The sequence below is a fragment of the Macaca thibetana genome, chromosome 10, assembly GCF_024542745.1.
Source record: "Macaca thibetana thibetana isolate TM-01 chromosome 10, ASM2454274v1, whole genome shotgun sequence".
In the NCBI taxonomy this organism is placed as follows: Eukaryota; Metazoa; Chordata; class Mammalia; order Primates; family Cercopithecidae; genus Macaca; species Macaca thibetana.
This window is the reverse complement of record NC_065587.1, coordinates 55611650-55629215: the sequence shown is the minus strand read 5'-3', so window position 1 is coordinate 55629215 and position 17566 is coordinate 55611650. Positions and strand designations below refer to the sequence as shown.

General features: G+C 46.3%; 2 protein-coding genes across 2 annotated transcripts in view; both read right to left on the bottom strand.

Annotated features, from left to right (window-relative positions):
* Positions 1 to 17566, bottom strand: part of OSER1 (oxidative stress responsive serine rich 1) — a 313341-nt gene that overhangs the window by 95462 nt on the left and 200313 nt on the right. The gene's annotated exons all lie outside the window — the stretch shown is intronic.
* FITM2 (fat storage inducing transmembrane protein 2) lies at positions 1849 to 9287 on the bottom strand. The gene is made up of 2 exons (XM_050806577.1): positions 8997 to 9287; positions 1849 to 6243 (listed from the first exon to the last, which is right to left on the bottom strand). Exons 1-2 carry the CDS (start codon positions 9167 to 9169, stop codon positions 5628 to 5630), a joined length of 789 nt encoding a protein of 262 aa, XP_050662534.1. The 5' UTR covers positions 9170 to 9287; the 3' UTR covers positions 1849 to 5627.

The following is a 17566-nucleotide window of genomic DNA, read 5'->3' as shown; positions in this document are numbered from 1 at the left end:
ATTAATCCATTCATGAGGCCAAAGGCCTCATAACCTGATTACCTCTTAATGGTCCCACCTCTCAATGCTGTTGCATTGGGGATTAAGTTTCCAAGACATGAACTTTGGAAAATACATTCAAACCACAGCACTGAGTGCTCTTTATGTTATAGCAGGGAGTATCTATGATCTCCACTCACAGTCCTTTTTTTTTTTTTTTTTTTTTTTTTTTTTTTTTTTGAGACGGAGTCTCGCTTTGTCGCCCAGGCTGGAGTGCAGTGGCCGGATCTCAGCTCACTGCAAGCTCCGCCTCCCGGGTTTACGCCATTCTCCTGCCTCAGCCTCCCGAGTAGCTGGGACTACAGGCGCCCACCACCTCGCCCAGCTAGTTTTTTGTATTTTTAGTAGAGACGGGGTTTCACCATATTAGCCAGGATGGTCTCGATCTCCTGACCTCGTGATCCGCCCGTCTTGGCCTCCCAAAGTGCTGGGATTACAGGCTTGAGCCACCGCGCCCGGCCTCACAGTCCTTTAAGGCTGCCTTTCTTCCAATCTCAGCTGCTTTTAAAAATGACAGGAAAGTGAGGCTTCTTGAAAATGGATGTCCGCATAAAAATCATGGTAACATATCTATGTGCCTGTGTGTGTGCTGTCCCCACTGCCGTGGATTCCTTTCTCTGCCTAACTGCTAGAACTCCTCCTCATCCATCAAAACCCAAAGAATTGCGGCCTTCTGTGAAAATACTCCCTGACTCTCCAGGGCCTCTGGTTGTTCCCTGCTCTATGTTCTTGGCCCTGACCTTGCCCCAACACTCAGAACACTTTACGGCGGGACTGGTTCTTCTCCACGAGAGGGAAAACTCTTCCAAGGCAGAGATGGACCAAATTCAACTTTGCAACCCCAGCACACAGCTTAAGCTACAAAAGGATGGACTTTGAACCATAACCTCCATGAAGAGGGGAGTTTATCATTCCACCCCAGCTCCCAGCTCACGGTGGGAGCCCAAGGAGGGTTTGTTGCTGCCGAAGGAATCTGAACAGGGAAGTTCTGCAATGGGAGGAGATTCTAATCCTGGAGCCACGGAGCTTTCAACAGACACTTCCTGGACGTGCCAAGCAGGTCAGGCTGACAAACGAGTGGGCACTAAAAGGCACAAGAAGCTCTCACATGTGAACAGGCCTCCAGGGCTACAAAGCACTTGCTAAGGTGACCTCATCTGAGTAAACTTTGAAAGTGCTCTTCAGTGTTGCTTCTGTGAGGCCTACTTCACCTTTTACCAAGAGGACTGCTCCCAAGTCTGGCTGATCCTGGCCTCAGGACTGTAAGACACGAAAGTGGAACAAAGGGAAGGAGTAAGTCAAGCTAAGAAATACATGACTGAACACGCATTTTTTATTTTTTTTTTGAGATGGAGTCTCGCTCAGTTGCCCAGGCTGGAGTACAGTGGTGCGATCTCGGCTCACTGCGAGCTCCGCCTCCCGGGTTCACGCCATTCTCTTGCCTCAGCCTCCCGAGTAGCTGGAACTACAGACGCCCGCCGCCATACCCGGCTAATTTTTTGCATTTTTAGTAGAGACAGGGTTTCACAGTGTTAGCCAGGATGGTCTTGATCTCCTGACCTCATGATCCACCCGCCTCGGCCTCCCAAAGTGCTGGGATTACAGGCGTGAGCCACCGTGCCCTGCCTGAACACACATTTATGTTACAAGACCTGGGGGAAAAACAGGAGCAACTCTAGCCATAAAATAACCTGTATATGACAAGTTAAATTGAGAAAGAATTACCTACTTTGACCAAGTGGGCTGAGGTTTACTGGGCTCTGTACTTCCTTAAGAGTATTAGAAAAGAACACACAAAACGCTGAAATGTGGGATTTCATTATCTCAGTTTACTTTCATTTGCTTGTTTACACACACGATCTGTGTGTATATAACAGTGGCAAAAGTCATTCTCTAAATACAGTCTGGTACCCAGACTATGACAGATGCACGTGGAAAATGAAGCGTCAGTGAATTAATCTCAACATACAGAGGCAAAATAAGCGTGGCAGTATTCTATGATCACAGATGCCCCCAGAGCCTGGGGGTGACAGGCACTTTTCAACACAATACAGTTTAAACAAAAGACCCAGACTCCAAATGGCACCCAAAATATATTCGTTTCTCTGCCTTCTCTAAAGGAGTCAGAAAGTTCTAAAGGCTTACTCAAGAAAAAGGAGGCAGGGAGACTATGGCCTGCTAAGCACAGATGCTGAGCACTTTACGTGCCCCATTTCCCTTCATCGTCTCCACTTGACAGACAATGGAAACAAGGTTTGCCATGATCACACAGCTATCAGGAATACTGCCAAGATATGAACCCACATCTCATGTTTGCTTGAGCCCAAATCATTTCACTTATGTCAGGCTGTCTCACATAGGAACAGAAAGCATGCTCCCAAGGAAAAGGCAAGGGGGCTAAGCATGGATAAGTGGCGGAAGCCTCATCGATACAGAAGGCTCTGCAATGGACACTTTCCACATAGAATTAATTTAGTGCTGAGCCTGAATCAGACCCACGTGGGATAAATATCTAGAGATTTAAGTGTCACAAATGAATTTCTGGGGTCACCCTGTGCCTGTTCCCTTTTAGTGCTGAACACAACATTTAGGAGAGGCTTTTTTTTTTTTTTTTTTTTTTTGAGATGGAGTCTCACTCTGTCACTCAGGCTGGAGTGCAGTGGTGTGATCCTAGCTCACTGCAACCTCTGCCTCCTGGGTTCAAGCAATACTCCTGCCCCAGCCTCCTGAGTAGCTGGGATTACAGGCGTGTACCACCACACCTGACTAATTTTTGTATTTTTAGTCGAGACAGGGTTTCACCATGTTGGCCAGGCTGGCCTGGCCTCAAGTGATCCTCCCATCTCGGCCTCCCAAAGTGCTGGGATGACAGGTGTGAGCCACCGTGCCTGGCCTAGGAGAGCTTTCAATCCCTTCAACGAGCCCCTGCCATCTACTCCACGGCCACTCCCACCACTGGCTTATGGGTGTACGCAACAAGGGTCACATCTTGCCAACGCCTCCAAAGCACCATGGTGCCACCTCCCATAGCTCATCACCTGTGTCTCTGATCCTTTTGGGTGCAACAAATCATGACTCATTGTGACTGATAAAGTTAACCTGCAACTTGATGGGATATGAAATATTTAAAATATATCTTTATAGTAAAAGATTTTACGCCGAAGATTCACCCTCAACCACCTAAGCGTGCGTGAAGCCAGTCAGGTGTAGTGCTTCTCAGTTAATGCTACTACGAGGCTTGACTGGAGAGAGGGGCATCAAGGCGGCTTTAAGGGTGATTACCCCAACAGCAAGGGGCTCAGTTTGAAAGGCTTAAGGAGACAGTCTGGGAGAGAAGAGGGGACATCTTATCACAGGGCGTGGAACTGTGCCTTTGTGGATGGACATGACAGGATTTCTAACCCTTCCCAGCATTGTCACAGCAAAGGCCACAGAATGACAAAGCTGGAAACTGAAAAGTGCTGCAAAGGGGAGAGAAAAAGGAAACTGATTTCAAGACCAGTTCAACAGGCCCAGGCATGGTTTGGTTTAATTCAGTTGGTGATGCAGGTAACAGGAGGGAGGAGCCACAGCCATGCCACCCTTTAATAAGGGTGATTTTGCAAACAGGTTGGCTTTCTGCCATCAGAGGGAGGCATTTTACTTCACTTCTGAATTATCATAATCTTGTCCAAAAGGTACAGATGCCCTAGGCCACAGCAGAGTGATCAATGCACTCAGCACACGACCCTGAGGCACACTGTTCAGCCTATACCACTGATACGTGGTCAGGGAAGTTTCGGTGAAAGAACGCATTCTGCAAAATTACCCTGATTCACCTTACAATTCATCAGGTTGTTACTAAAATGCCTGCTTTCTGGTTTGATTATCTTATTTATTTACAGAAACTGGGTTCTCACTATGTTGCCCAGGCTGGTCTCAAACTCCTGGGCTCCAGTAATCCTCCTACCTCAGCCTCCCAAAGTGCCAGGATTCCAGGTGTAAGCCAGTACACCCGGCCCAGGCTTCATTGCTAACAGAGAAAACAGCCCCATGAGGTGGAATTTAAGATCATAATCCCAGCGTTTAGTTTATAACAAGCACATTAGTGTTCTAAACCAACCAACCAACCAACCAACCAACCAACCAACCAACCAACCCTCAAAACAACCTACACGTGCCAGAGTGTAGCACTGGTGTTGTGAGTTATTTTCAGGAGTTTTATCAACAAAGAACAAATGCCATAGTTCTTATCAAAAACTGTAAAAGATTCGCTCAAAATAAAACAGAAAAAAAGTAATCTTATTGCTCCAAAAAACCAGCATATAGTAATTGAAACATGGACAGAAAATGATCATAACCCACTACGTACAAATCATCCAATACTTGGTCGGAGAGGCACTGCATCTAAAAGGGCCTGTTTTGGTGGCTAATCACAAGTCATAAACATTTCATGGATGAAACAAATATTACAACCAGAGAATGTCCTTCAGGCACCAGGGTGTTGTTATAAAGAACGCTGCCTGAGCTGGGCGCAGTGGCTCACGCCTGTAATCCCAGCACTTTGGGAGGCCGAGGCGGGCGGATCGCCTGAGGTCAGGAGTTTGAGACCAGCCTGACCAACATGGAGAAACCCTGTCTCTACGAAAAATACAAAATTAGCCGGGCATGGTGGCGCATGCCTGTAATCTTAGCTACTCGGGAGGCTGAGGCAGGAGAATCATTTGAACCTGGGATGCAGAGGTTGCGGTGAGCCAAGATCGCGCCATTGCACTCCAGCCTAGGCAACAAGAGCGAAACTCCGTCCCAAAAAAAAAAAAAAAGAACCCTGCCTGAAACAGATGCCTATGCAAAATTGACCAGTGGGAAATACTGTTTTGTTTTGTTTTTTCTTTTTTGAGATGGAGTCTTGCTCTGTCACCCAGGCTGGAATGCAGTGGTGCAATCTCGGCTCACTGCAACCTCCATCTTCTAGGTCCAAGCAATTCTCCTATCTCAGCCTCCTGAGTAGCTGGGACTACCAGCGCCTGCCACCACACCCAGCTAATTTTTGTATTTTTAGAAGAGATGAGGTTCGCCATGTTGGCCAGGCTGGTCTCGAACTCCTGATCTCAGGTGATCCACCTGCCTCAGCCTCCCAAAGTGCAGGGATTACAGGTGTGAGCCACCATGCCCGGCCGGAAAATACTGTTAAGTAACAGCAGTAAGAGCCATGAAAATCTAAAGACTACCAGAACCAGGGAGAAGGCAGCAAAGGAGTCCCAAGGCTCTGGGCTCCCCTTGAGCCACACCATAGAGGTTTTCCTGATTCTGCCGTTTTGCTGAGCCTTAGCTCCCCACTCCAAGGACAAAAGGAGTGTTCCAGATAAAGAGTGTTACCAGGGACAAAAAGTGCCTAACTGGGAATGGTGGTGCTTGCAACACTGGTGACGTTGCCAAGAATAGTCTGAGGACTAAACTCACTCCCCAGACTTCAGCACTACCCACCAAAACTGCCTGGTACACTTTCCCTCTGAAGTAGGATCAATAAGTTAGCCAAATAACTAAGCAAAATATATATTTGAAAAATCGATTAGTCATTGTCCTTCTGTCCCCACCCTGTTACTCTTTTATTTCTTGTAACTATCTTGCTTCAAATTCAAACTACAGCTCTGGGGAGGAAGTCCTGGGGAAAAGGCTTTCGGATACCAAAACCCGTATGTCCCGTACCAGCCCAGCAAACCGAACAAGGTGCCAAACACCTTCTGGGACAAGTTGTGGAAATAAACAGCTGTGCACAGAAACATCAACACCCAGATGAAAGTCAGAATGCCCAGGGCCACAACCAGAGTGGTGATGGCGGTGTGGAGGCAGTGGCTTCGGTCCGTCTTCACCTCATGCAGCACGGACATCTCTTCAACAATCATGAGGGCGCAGAAGGTCAGCAGGAAGGAGTGACCTGAGATGTCAAAGCCATGCCAAAAGCCCCCCTCCTGGTGGCACTGCTGCTTGCTCTGGTGTTCCTTTCTGACCCCCTCCAGGGCCGGGGACTGGTAGCAGCTGCCCGTGTAGTGTTCGATGTTGGAGAAGATGGAGGTGCAGATGTACCAGATGGCCGTGCCCACAAGCAGGGTGCTCAGCCGCCGCAGGACCAGGCCAGCCTTGCCGGTCAGATGGTAGTTGGTGAGGGCAATGAAAGGCAGGAGGAGACAGAACGTCCAGGCCCAGGCCATTTTGACAAAATACCTGACAGAGGAGGAAAGTGGAAGTGAAGAGAGGGAACACGGCGGAGAGGACACCATGTCAGGACTCAGGTCTCTAGACTGCCAGGGGAGGGAAGATGAGAAAACCGATCAAAGCTACCGATCAAAGCTACAGATCATAGCAACTATCATGCTTTAAGTACTTACCATATACTTCACTTACTAAGTACTTCATTTATTTATTTATTTATTTATTTTTTGAGACAGAGTCTCGCTCTGTCACTCAGGCTGGAGTGCAGTGGCGCAATCTCGGCTCACTGCAACCTCTGCCTCCCAGGTTCAAGCAATCCTCCTGCCTCAGCCTCCCGAGTAGCTGGGACTACAGGTGCGTATCACCCCACCTGGCTAATTTTTGTATTTTTAGTAGAGATGGGGTTTCACCATGTTGGCCAGGCTGGTCTCGAACTCCTGGCCTCAAATGATCCAGCCACCTCGGCCTCCCAAAGTGCTGGGATTACAGGCATGAGCCACCATGCCCAGCCCTCCCCTCCTCCCCTACCCTACCCCTGTGTAAGTACTTTAAATGTATTAACCAGGTAATCCATTCACAACTCTATGAGTTAAGTACTGTTATTATCTGCCTTTAACAGAGAAGAAAACTGAGACAGAGGGAAGTGCTCCACCCAAAGTGGAGGCCGAAAGTGGAGGAGCCGGATTCAAATCCAGGATCTGCGGTGTCAAGCACTATGTTATTTACTTAGGAAAATAATAAAAATATATAATAATAATTGAGCATCTAATGCCAGGAGCTTTCACACACATTCACTTTCCCGTAGAGCACTCACATTTACCTGGGAGGAAGGTGCCATTGTTCCATTTTATAGACAAGAAATCCAAGGTTCAGGAAAGTTCAGTACCTTGCCAGGGTCACACTCACAGAACCAGCATGCACAGATTAAACCACGGTTTAGACAGCCCCCAAGCTCATGCTGTTTCTCCCATACCATATGTGGTTTTTTATTTTTTATTTTTATTTTTTTAGACAGGGTCTCACTCTGTCGCCCAGGCTTGCATGCAGTGGCACAATCACACCTCACTGTAGCCTCAAACTCCTGGGCCCAAGCAATCCTCCTGCCTTGGCCTCACAAATAGCTGGGACTACAGGTGTGTGCCAATGTGCCTGGCTAATTTTTTTTTAATTATTATTTTTGTGGAGCTGGGGCCTTGCTATGCTGTCCATACTGGTCTTGAACTCTAGGCCTCAAGCAATTATCCTGCCTCAACCTCCCAAAGTGCTGGGATTACAGGTATGAGCCACTACACCCAGCCTTGTTCTTTCCTAATGGCAGAAACAGTCTTAAAACAATGAGCTTTACTTTAAGCCAAAGACACGGGTTCAGATTTTGACACTCACTTATTATACCTCTTACCTCTCCAACCCTCAGTTTCTTCAGCTATTAAACAGCTGGGAGGAACAAATGATTTTTAAGATCCCTCCTATATCCCAGGATTCACTAGTTCCCTCTCATTAATCAGCATAGAGGCTTGGAACAAAACTCCAGGATCCATGACTACCTCCAAACAACAGGGGTGTGTTGTCAGCCAGGCCACTTGGCTCCCAGCTCACCTAGGCCAGAGGAAGCAGCAGCTGCCTTGTCCGCCTCCCGGTGCTCACAAAGGGCGGCTGACCTACACCCAGGACAGAGACTTGCGGCCACTACCACTCTCCTGCTCTATTCTTAGCCCAGCCTCTCAGGGTGGGTGAGGAAGGAAGGTGGGCCAAGGACAGAAGGACTCTTTTCTAGGTTCCAATGGCTTCTCAGGCACCACCCCCGGGCCTGTCACTAAAATCTTCACTGGGACTGATAAGGAAGATCTTGCCAGAGCCAAGACCCGTCAGGCATTTGAGGAAGCTGCCTGTGAAAGGAACCAGGGTTTTAAGCAGATAACCAAAGTTGGGCTGACTTTCAGGACACGCCGGAGACACTTATTCTGGAAAACACTTAGGTTCACATCAAGGGAGCAGTTTTATCTTTTAGAATTTCCCTTTATGACTGCAACAGAGTTTTTGTGCAATAAACTTTCTAACCGGGAGTTGTGAAAAAAGCAAGCAAGCAAGCAAGCAAAGAAGTGGATGGGTGAAGTTAAGGAGATGTCTCAAAGCGCCCAGCTGGGATTGCTTTTCTGGACCACTGCCATGCATTCTGAGTGGCTGAGATGATCCAAGGAGATCCAGGGGAAAGGGCACAGACTAGGGGGTTCCACTCCTCTGTGAGTATCTCGGAGCGGGGGCTCTGCCTGTCACAGGCTGGGGCGAGGCTCTTCCACCGGTCGTAATGGGATTCTGCCCCACGCTGGGGGGATCTGATCTGACGCAGGGTGGGGTCTGTGCAGGGTCTGACACAGGCAGGCAGGGCAGAGGTGAGGTGGCATCTCCCAAACAGGTCAGGGATCAGCTCCTGACTCCACGGGGAGGCGGGTGAGTGTCGACATGGGCTGGTTCGTCCCCACCCCATTCCACATCCCTACACACAGAGACACACACGACCCCGCTCGTCACCACCTGCCCAGTCAAGCTCGGGCTGCCCAAAGTGGGTCTGCAAACACGAACTGCTAGTGACACCAGCTACCCCGGGGCCTCCCAGGCGTGACACGCGTACAGATGCTGCTGTCACGGCTAGGAGGAGGACCTCCCTCCAATGACTCGTCCACCACGGCAGGTAGCACCGGCTTCTCTGGGCGAGGCGACAGCGGGCAGGCTCTGGCGGGGACAGCAGAGGATCGGGGTGCACTCACACGTTGAGGACGTTGCGCTTGTTGCTGAGGTAGCTCTCGGGCAGCGGGGACAACTCCTTGAGGAGGGAGCCCGCCAGCATGGAGGCCACCAGGGCCCAGGGCAGGTAGCGCCGAACGGCCGCTCGCACCAGCGTCCCCCGCAGCAACCACTCGCAGCGCTCCAGATGCTCCATGCCCGATCTCGTCGGCCACCGTCCTCCGCTCCGTGCCCTCTCGGCCACCGTATCGCCCTTCGCCCGGACCTGCGCCTCCACCTTCCTTCGAGCGCATGCGCACCGCCGCGAGTCCCACCCCTTGAGGCGTGCTTGGGCTCTGGAGCCCACGCGCCCCCCCTGGTGGCCGCTGCTGCCTCAGGCCCGTGCTGGTCCCCGAGCTCCGAGCTCCTGTCCTCTGCGCTCTCCTAGCCGCTCCCAGTCCCCGAGCCTCCGCGTCTTGCTCTTGTCTGGGAAAAAGCGCTTGTGAAAGTATTTGCTGGAGGCTGGAGGAGGATAAATGTAGCCCTGGAGAATTGGAGCAGTAGTCACAGTATCATTGGTCTTTCTTGGAGCCTCGGAGACACCTCTGCCGTCTTAGCCTTAGTTTTCTCATCTGTAAAATGCCGGAGACAAGAGATCAACCTTTCCCAAAAGCTAGTTTATGAACTCAGGGGTTCATTACGTTGGTACAGGTAGAGGCACATGAGATAAAGTTTCCTTAGGAATAATTATTGTATTTAATTAATTAATTTATTTATTTATTTATTTATTGTTTAGTTAATTAGAGAGGGGGGTACCTCTCTGTCACCCAGGCTGGAGTGCAATGGCACCGTCACAGCTCACTGCAACCTCAAATTTCTGGGCTCAAGCAATCCTCCCACCTCAGCCTCCCGAGTAGCTGGGACCACAGGCGGGCACCACCACACCTGGCTAATTTATTTTTATTTTTATTTTTACTTCAGTAGAGACAGGGTTTTGCTTTGTTGTCCAGGCTTGTCTCAAACTCCTGGGCTCAAGCGATCCTCCTGCCTCGGCTTCCTAAAATGCTGCAGTTACAAGTGTGAGCCACCACGCTCTGCAATTATTAAATTTATTGACTTATTTATTGATTTATTTTGAGACATAGTGTCGCTCTGTTGCCCAGGCTGGGATGCAGTGGCGCGATCTCATCTCACTGCAGGTCTCTGCCTCCCGGTTCAAGCGATTCTCCTGCCTCAGCCTCCTGAGTAGCTGGGATTACAGGCATGCGCCACCATGCCCAGCTAAAATTTTTTAATTTTTAGTAGAGATGGAGTTTCACCATGTTGGCCAGGCTGACCAACTCCTGACCTCAAGTGATCTGACCTCTCCAAATCCTGACCTCAAGCGATCTGCCAGCCTTGGCCTCCCAAAGTGCTGAGATTACAGACGTGAGCCACCTTGCCTGGTGCAATTGTTACATTTAAAGTTTATAGTTCTAAATTTATTTTCACCTGGGCAATACAGTGAGACTCGGTATCTACAAAAAATAATTTTAAAAACTAGCTGACGTGGTGGCTCAGGCCTGTGGTCCCAGCTACTCAGGAGTCTGAGGTGGGAGGATTGCTTGAGCCCAGGAATTTGAGGATGCAGTGAGCTGCGATGGTGCCATTGCACTCCAGCCTAGGCCACACAGCGAGACCCTGTCTCAAAAACCATACAAAGAAACACAAAACAGCTATCTATGCATGTTGAATGAAAATGCTGGATGCTGGGGGTTAAGGGAGGTCACACGAAGGTGTTGGAGACTCAGTCGCTCAATTTATTACAAAGCTAACCCCTCACCCCTGGTTAGGGCTGGGTGTCTATTTCATTTTCCCAACCTTGGACTCATTCCTTTACCCCAATGTTACTTTCCTGTGGCAGCTCTAATAAATTACTATAAACTCAGTTTATTTTTATTCCTTTTTTTCTTTAGTTTTAAATAGAGATGGGGTCTCACTATGTTGCCCAGGCTGATCTGGAACTCCTGGGCTCCAGTGATCCTCCTGCCTCAGCCTCCCAAAGTGCTAGGATTATAGGCGTAAGCCACCATGCCCAACCCTAAACTCAATTTTAAACAACAGAAATTTATTCCAAAGTCACAAACCCAGCCAATACACACATATAGAGTCATATCAAGAGATGGGCATTTTAGGCCAGGCGTGGTGGCTCACGCCTGTAATCCTAGCACTTTGGGAGGCCGAGATATTTCGATCTTGGTTCACTGCAACCTCTGCCTCCCGGGTTCAAGCAATTCTCCTGCCTCACCCTCCCAAGCAGCTGGGACTACAGGCATGTGCCACCACACCTGGCTAATTGTTTGTATTTTTAGTAGAAACGGGGTTTCCCCATGTTGATCGCGCTGGTCTCGAACTTCTGGCCTCAAGTGATCTTCCTGCCTCTACCTCCCAAAGTGCTGGGATTACAGGTATGAGCCACTACACCTGGCCCAAAGAAAACATTTCTATCAAAATATTCATCTGACTAGCTGCCCAAAATAATTTCATGTCTCTATACCAAGGACAGCTGCCACACTGGGAAATGTTAGCCTGATTTATGCCTACAATGGACTAATGTTTATAGTCTCATGCAGAGAATCAACAAATTAAAGAAAATAATAATTCCTTAAAACTATCTTAAGATGACCTTCATATCTGTAAATTGCATTTATCTGATTAGAGTTCTTATATAGCAAGATGTTTCCAGGCCTTCAAAATGTTTGGTTTAAAAAATAAAATACAGTGATAATTATACCAATTTGGCATTTCATGATTGGGAAGAAAAACTACACAGCCAGAAAGGTGTATTTATGAAGGCAGCTTGTAAATAGTATTTGATACCATCTCTGTCTCCTTAAGTTTGTCAGGTGCTCGATTACTGTGGCTTTCCTTAGCAAACAGCATAAGAATTTAGAGCAGGGAGGCTGGGTTTGAGTGCCGGTTCTCCTCCTTATTAGCTGTGTGGTTACCCCAAAGAAAATCCAGATACTTCCCCCAACCCAAGAAGGAGGGAAAGACTGCTCGGTGAATACAAACACTAAATATCACCCTGAGGAACTGTCCAAAGAGTGCCTTCTGAAAGGTTCAGGATTTGTGTTTTTGAGAAAGGAAATGGGTTTGTTTCATTTGAAACTGCAGTTTCATTCCTAGAGGGTCCTTCTTTCTTTATTTCCTCCTTCCTTCCTTCCTTCCTTCCTTCCTTCCTTCCTTCCTTCCTTCCTTCCTTCCTTCCTTCCTCCCTCCCTTCCCTCCCTCCCTCCCTTCCTTCCTTTTTCTTTTTCTTCTTTCTTTCTCTTTCTTTCTTTTTCTTTCCTTCCTTCCTTCCTTCCTTCTTTCTTTCTCCCTTTTTTTTTTTTTTCTTGTTGTTGGGTTTTTTTGTTTTTTTGAAACAGGATCTTGCTCTGCACTCCCAGGCTGGAGTACAGTGGTGCGATCATAGCTCACTGTAGCCTTGAACTCCTGGCCTCAAGCAATCCTCCTGCCTCAGCATCCCAAGTGCTGGGATTACAGGCATGAGCCACCACGCTTGGCCACCATGGCTGAAGATTTTTGAAGACTGGGTTAAACTCAGCCTGAAAAAATTGTTGCAGGTCTCTAGAGAACTTTTTGTATTAAAAAAAAAATTGAACCAATATTGGGAAATACGTGTTTATGTTGTGAGTGCAATGATGGGCTATAGCCAACTCATACCAGCCTGCAAGAGCTGATGATTAAATTTTCAGAACTTTTGCGGGCCAATTGTCAAACACAGCCGTATTAAGAACTGCATTATAGGGCCTGGGCCTGTTGGCTCACCCCTCTAATCCCAGCACTTTGGGAGGCCAAGACGGGTGAATCGCTTGAGCCCAGGAGTTCCAGACCAACCTAGGTAACATAGGGAGATCCCATCTCTACAAAAAATACAAAAATTAGCCAAGCATGGTGGTCTGTGCCTGCAGTTCCAGCTACTCAGGAGGCTGAGGTAGGAGGATGACTTGAGCCCAGGAGACTGAGGCTACAGTGAGCTGTGATCATGCCACTGTTCTCTAGCCTGGGTAACAGAGCAAAATCCTCTCTCAAAAAAAAAAAAAAAAAAAAAAAAGTTATATATATTAAAAAAAAAACTGAAAATACTCAAAACTCATTAGTTACTAATTATTTTACTATGTTTTATTATTATCTGTGCTCTTGGGGTAACTTACATCTATTGTTCCTGTATAGTAAGCTTCTGCACAACTCTTCCCAACTCTATTCAGTGATGTCACATTGGGAGCTTGAAATCAGCCACTGGGGGGAGTATTTACACTATGGAAATTGGCAAGTGCTACAAATCAGGGATCTATTTGGTTTGTCTACACTGAGAGTCAACTCCATTTGTCAAAATATGGTTGAATTGAAACCATAGGTTGCCTATGGTTACAAGAATCCAACAAAAATCAATAAAAGCATTCTGTGATAATTAATTAGCTATAGTTATAACAAAGGGTATTTATATATTTCCTCCCTCCCTCCCTCCCCTCCCCCTTCCCTCCCCCCCCTCCCTCCCTCCCTCCCTCCCTCCCTCCCTCCCTTCCTTCCTTCCTTCCTTCCTTCCTTCCTTCCTTCCTTCCTTCCTTCCTTCCTTCCTTCCTTCCTTCCTTCCTTCCTTTTTTTTTCAAGTTCTCACTCTGTTGCCCAGGCTGGAGTGCAGTGGCATGATTATGGCTCACTGCAACCTTAACCTCACTTGGCTCAAGTGATCCTCCCACCTCAGCATCCCGAGTAGCTGGGACTACAGGCGGACTAAATCAGCCACCACCTCTGGCTAATTTTTGTATATTTTTTTGTACAGATGGGGTTTCACCATGTTGCCCAGGCCGGTCTCAAACTCCTAGGCTCAAGCAATCCACCCATCTCAGCCTCCCAAAGTGCTGGGATTACAGGTATAAGCCACTAAGCCTGGCCATATATTTTATTATTTGTAAATAATGTGCTACACATTATTTTATATTAAGAAACATTTATAATAAACATAGGTAGGTATATGCTTATACATATTTCCCTAGAGAGCCAATAATTCAACTTTTGTTTTTTGGTTGTTTTTTTTTTGAGACAGTCTTGCTTTGTCTCCCAGACTGGAGTACAGTGGCACAATCTCGGCTCACTGCAACCTCCACCTCCTGGGTTCAAGTGATTCTCCTGCCTCAGCCTCTTGAGTAGCTGGGATTACAGACGTGCACCACCATACCCGGCTAATTTTTGTATTTTTAGTACGGATGGGGTTTTACCATGTTGGCAGGTGTGAGCCACCACGCCTGGCCTTAATAGTTAAACTTTTATCAACAAATCACTGGTTGTGGTCTAGTACACACATAAAAATTTATATAGTGTATGAGCAAATATATATGCTAATAGGAATATAGAAATAATTTTATGGCTGGGTGAGGTGGCTCACACCTGTAATCCCAGCACTTTGAGAGGCAGAGGCGAGCGGATCACCTGAGGTCAGGAGTTTGAGACCAGCCTGGCCAACATGGTAAAACCCTAACTCTACTAAAAATACAAAAATGAGCTGGGTGTGGTGGCACACGCCTGTAGTCCCAGCTATTCAGGAGACTGAGGCAGGAGAATCGCTTGAACCCGGGAGGTGGAGGTTGCAGTGAGCTGAGATTGTGCCACTGCACTCCAGCCTGGGTGACAGGGTGAGATTCCATCTCAAAAAGAAAAGAAAAAAGAAAAAAAGAAATAGTTTTATGACAATTTATGGCAGAATTTGCCTCTACCATGTGTGAAGCACTCTGATGATTTCTACTCAGAAATTTAATTCAATTTTTTAAAATGCTGGTCATGACCCACTGAAATGACTTTATAACTCACTAATGGGTAAGAACCTGTAGTTTGGAAAACACTGCATTAAGAGATTTTGAGGCATTAGAGAACAATGCTGTTACACTTCCCACCAGATGGTAATAGAAGACCATAAGTATCAGGGTTCTGCCCTGCCTGAGACTTCAGTGGGACCAGCTAATTGTTGGTTTTCACCTTTCATTTGTCTATTCTACAAATACTTATTAGAAGTATATGGTATCTGCACAAATAAATGAAAAGATATCCATTGTTCATGGACTGGAAGATTTAATATTGTTAAAGTGCCCATACTGCCCAAAGTGAGCTATAGATTCAATGCAATTCCTACCAAAATTCCAATGTCCTTTTTCATAGAAATAGAAAAATGCCTTCCTAAAATTCATATGGAACCACAAAAGACCCAAATAGCCAAGGCAATCATGAGTAAAAAAACAAAGCTGGAGACATCTTACTACTTGATTTAAAACTAAACCACAAAGCAACAGTAATTAAAACAGCATAGTAATGTCATAAAAATAGACGTATCAACCAGTGGAACAGAGTAGAGAGCCCAGAAATGAACCCATGCATATATGGTCAATTGACTTTTGACAAAGATGCCGCGGATATGCAACAGGAAAAGGACACTCTCTTCAATAAATGATGTTGGGGAAAACTGGATATCCACATGCAGAAGAATGAAACTAGACCCTTATCTCACACTATGGACAAAAATCAACTGAAAATGGAAATAGAGACTTAATATAATACAAGAAGTTATAAAACTACTAGAAGAAAACATACGGGGAAAGCTACACAACATTGGTTTAGGCAAAGATAATTTGACCCTGAAAGTACAGGCAAGAGAAGCAAAAACAGACAAAGGGGATTGCATAAAAATAAAAAGCAGGTCGGGCGCGGTGGCTCACGCCTGTAATCCCAGCAGTTTGGGAGGCCGAGGAAGGTGGATCACCTGAGGTCAGGAGTTTGAGACCAGCCAGGCCAACATGGTGAAACTCTGTCTCTACTAAAAATACAAAAATTAGCTAGGCATGGTGGCGGGCACCTGTAATCCCAGTTACTCAGGAGGCCTAGGAAAATCACTTGAACCTGGGAGGTAGAGATTGCAGTGAGCTGAGATTGTGCCACTGCACTCCAGCCTGGGTGACAGAGTGAAACTCTGTATAAATAAATAAATAAATAAATAAATAAATAAATAAATAGATTGTGCACAACAAAGGAAATAATTAACAGAGTAAACAGACAACGTACATATTGGGAGAAAATATTTGCAAACCATATGTCTTATAAGGGATTAATGTCCAAAATATAGAAAGAATTTAAGCAACTCTATAGAAAGAAAACAAATAATCCTATTTTAAAATGGGCAAATGGCTGGGTGTGGGTAGCTTCCACTATAGTCTCAGCTACTTGGAAGGCTAAGGTGGGGAGATGGCTTGAGCCAAGGAGTTCGAGGCTGCAGTGAGCTGTGATCACTCCACTGCACTCCAGCCTGGGCAATGGAGTGAGACCCTGTCTCTAAAAAAAAAAGCAAAAAGAAAAGGCAAAGGATCTGAATAGCTATTGCTCAAAACAAGACAACATAGAAATGGCCAACAGATATATGAAAAAATGCTCATCAATGTAACTAATCATTAGGAAAATGCAAATTAAAACCACAATGCAGTATCACCTTATAGCTGTTAGAATGGCAATTAGGCTATTATAAAAAAGACAAAAGATAAGTGTTGTTGAGGATGTGAAGAAAAGACAGCACTTGTACACTGTTGGTGGGAATATAAATTAGTACCTGCATTATGAAAAACTGTATGGAGGTTACTCAAAAACTAAAAACAGGATTACCATATGATCCAGAAATCCCACTCTGGGTATTCACCCACAAGAGCTGAAATCAGTATGTCATAGAGATGTTTGCACTCTCAAGTACATTGTAGCACTGTTCACAACAGTTAAGTTACAGAATCAGCCTAAGTGTCCATCACTGAGTGGATGGATGGATAAAGAAAATGTAGTATATATACCCACCAAAATACTATTCAGCCTTTAAAAAAGGAAAGAAATTCTGTCATTTGTGGCAATGTGGGTGGAATTGGAGAATGTTATACATATTGAAATAAGTTAGACACCCAAAGACAAATACCATGTGGACAAAGATAATACTTATATGTGGAATCTAAAACAATCCAACATGGCCAGGCATGGTGGCTCACACCTGTAATCCCAGCACTTTGGGAGGCCAAGGCAGGTGGATCACTCGAGGTCAGGAGTTCGAGGCCAGCCTGACCAACATGGCAAAACGCTGTCTCTACTAAAAATACAAAAATGAGCCGGGCGTAGTGGCAGGCGCCTGTAATCCCAGCTACTCAGGAGGCTGAGGCAGGAGAATCGCTTGAACCTGGGAGGTGGAGGTTGCAGGGAGCTGAGACTGCGCCACTGCACTCCAACCTGCGGGATAGAGCAAGACTCTGCCTCCAAAAAAAAAAAAAAAAAAAAAAAAAGTAAAACAATCGAACACATAGAAACAAAGAACAGAATGATGGTTACCAAAGGCTAGGGGGTGAAGCGGGAATGGGGAGATGATGGTAAACACGTACAAAGCCTTAGATAGAAGGAATAAGTTGGTTTTTTTTTTTTTTTTGAGGGCTATTGCATGGCATGGTGAATATAGTGCATAATAGTGTACTGTACATTTTCAAATCATTAAAAGTAAATAAGGAGATCATTAGGCTGAGGTTGTCGCCTGTGTCTAGAGCTCTTATGTAAACAAACC

Coding starts and splice junctions, on each gene's coding strand:
- FITM2 (XM_050806577.1), bottom strand. CDS start 9,169: ATGGAGCATCTGGAGCGCTGCGAGTGGTTGCTGCGGGGGACGCTGGTG. Junction 6,244..8,996: donor AAGCGCAACGTCCTCAACGT/GTGAGTGCACCC, acceptor CTCCTCTGTCAG/GTATTTTGTCAAAATGGCCT.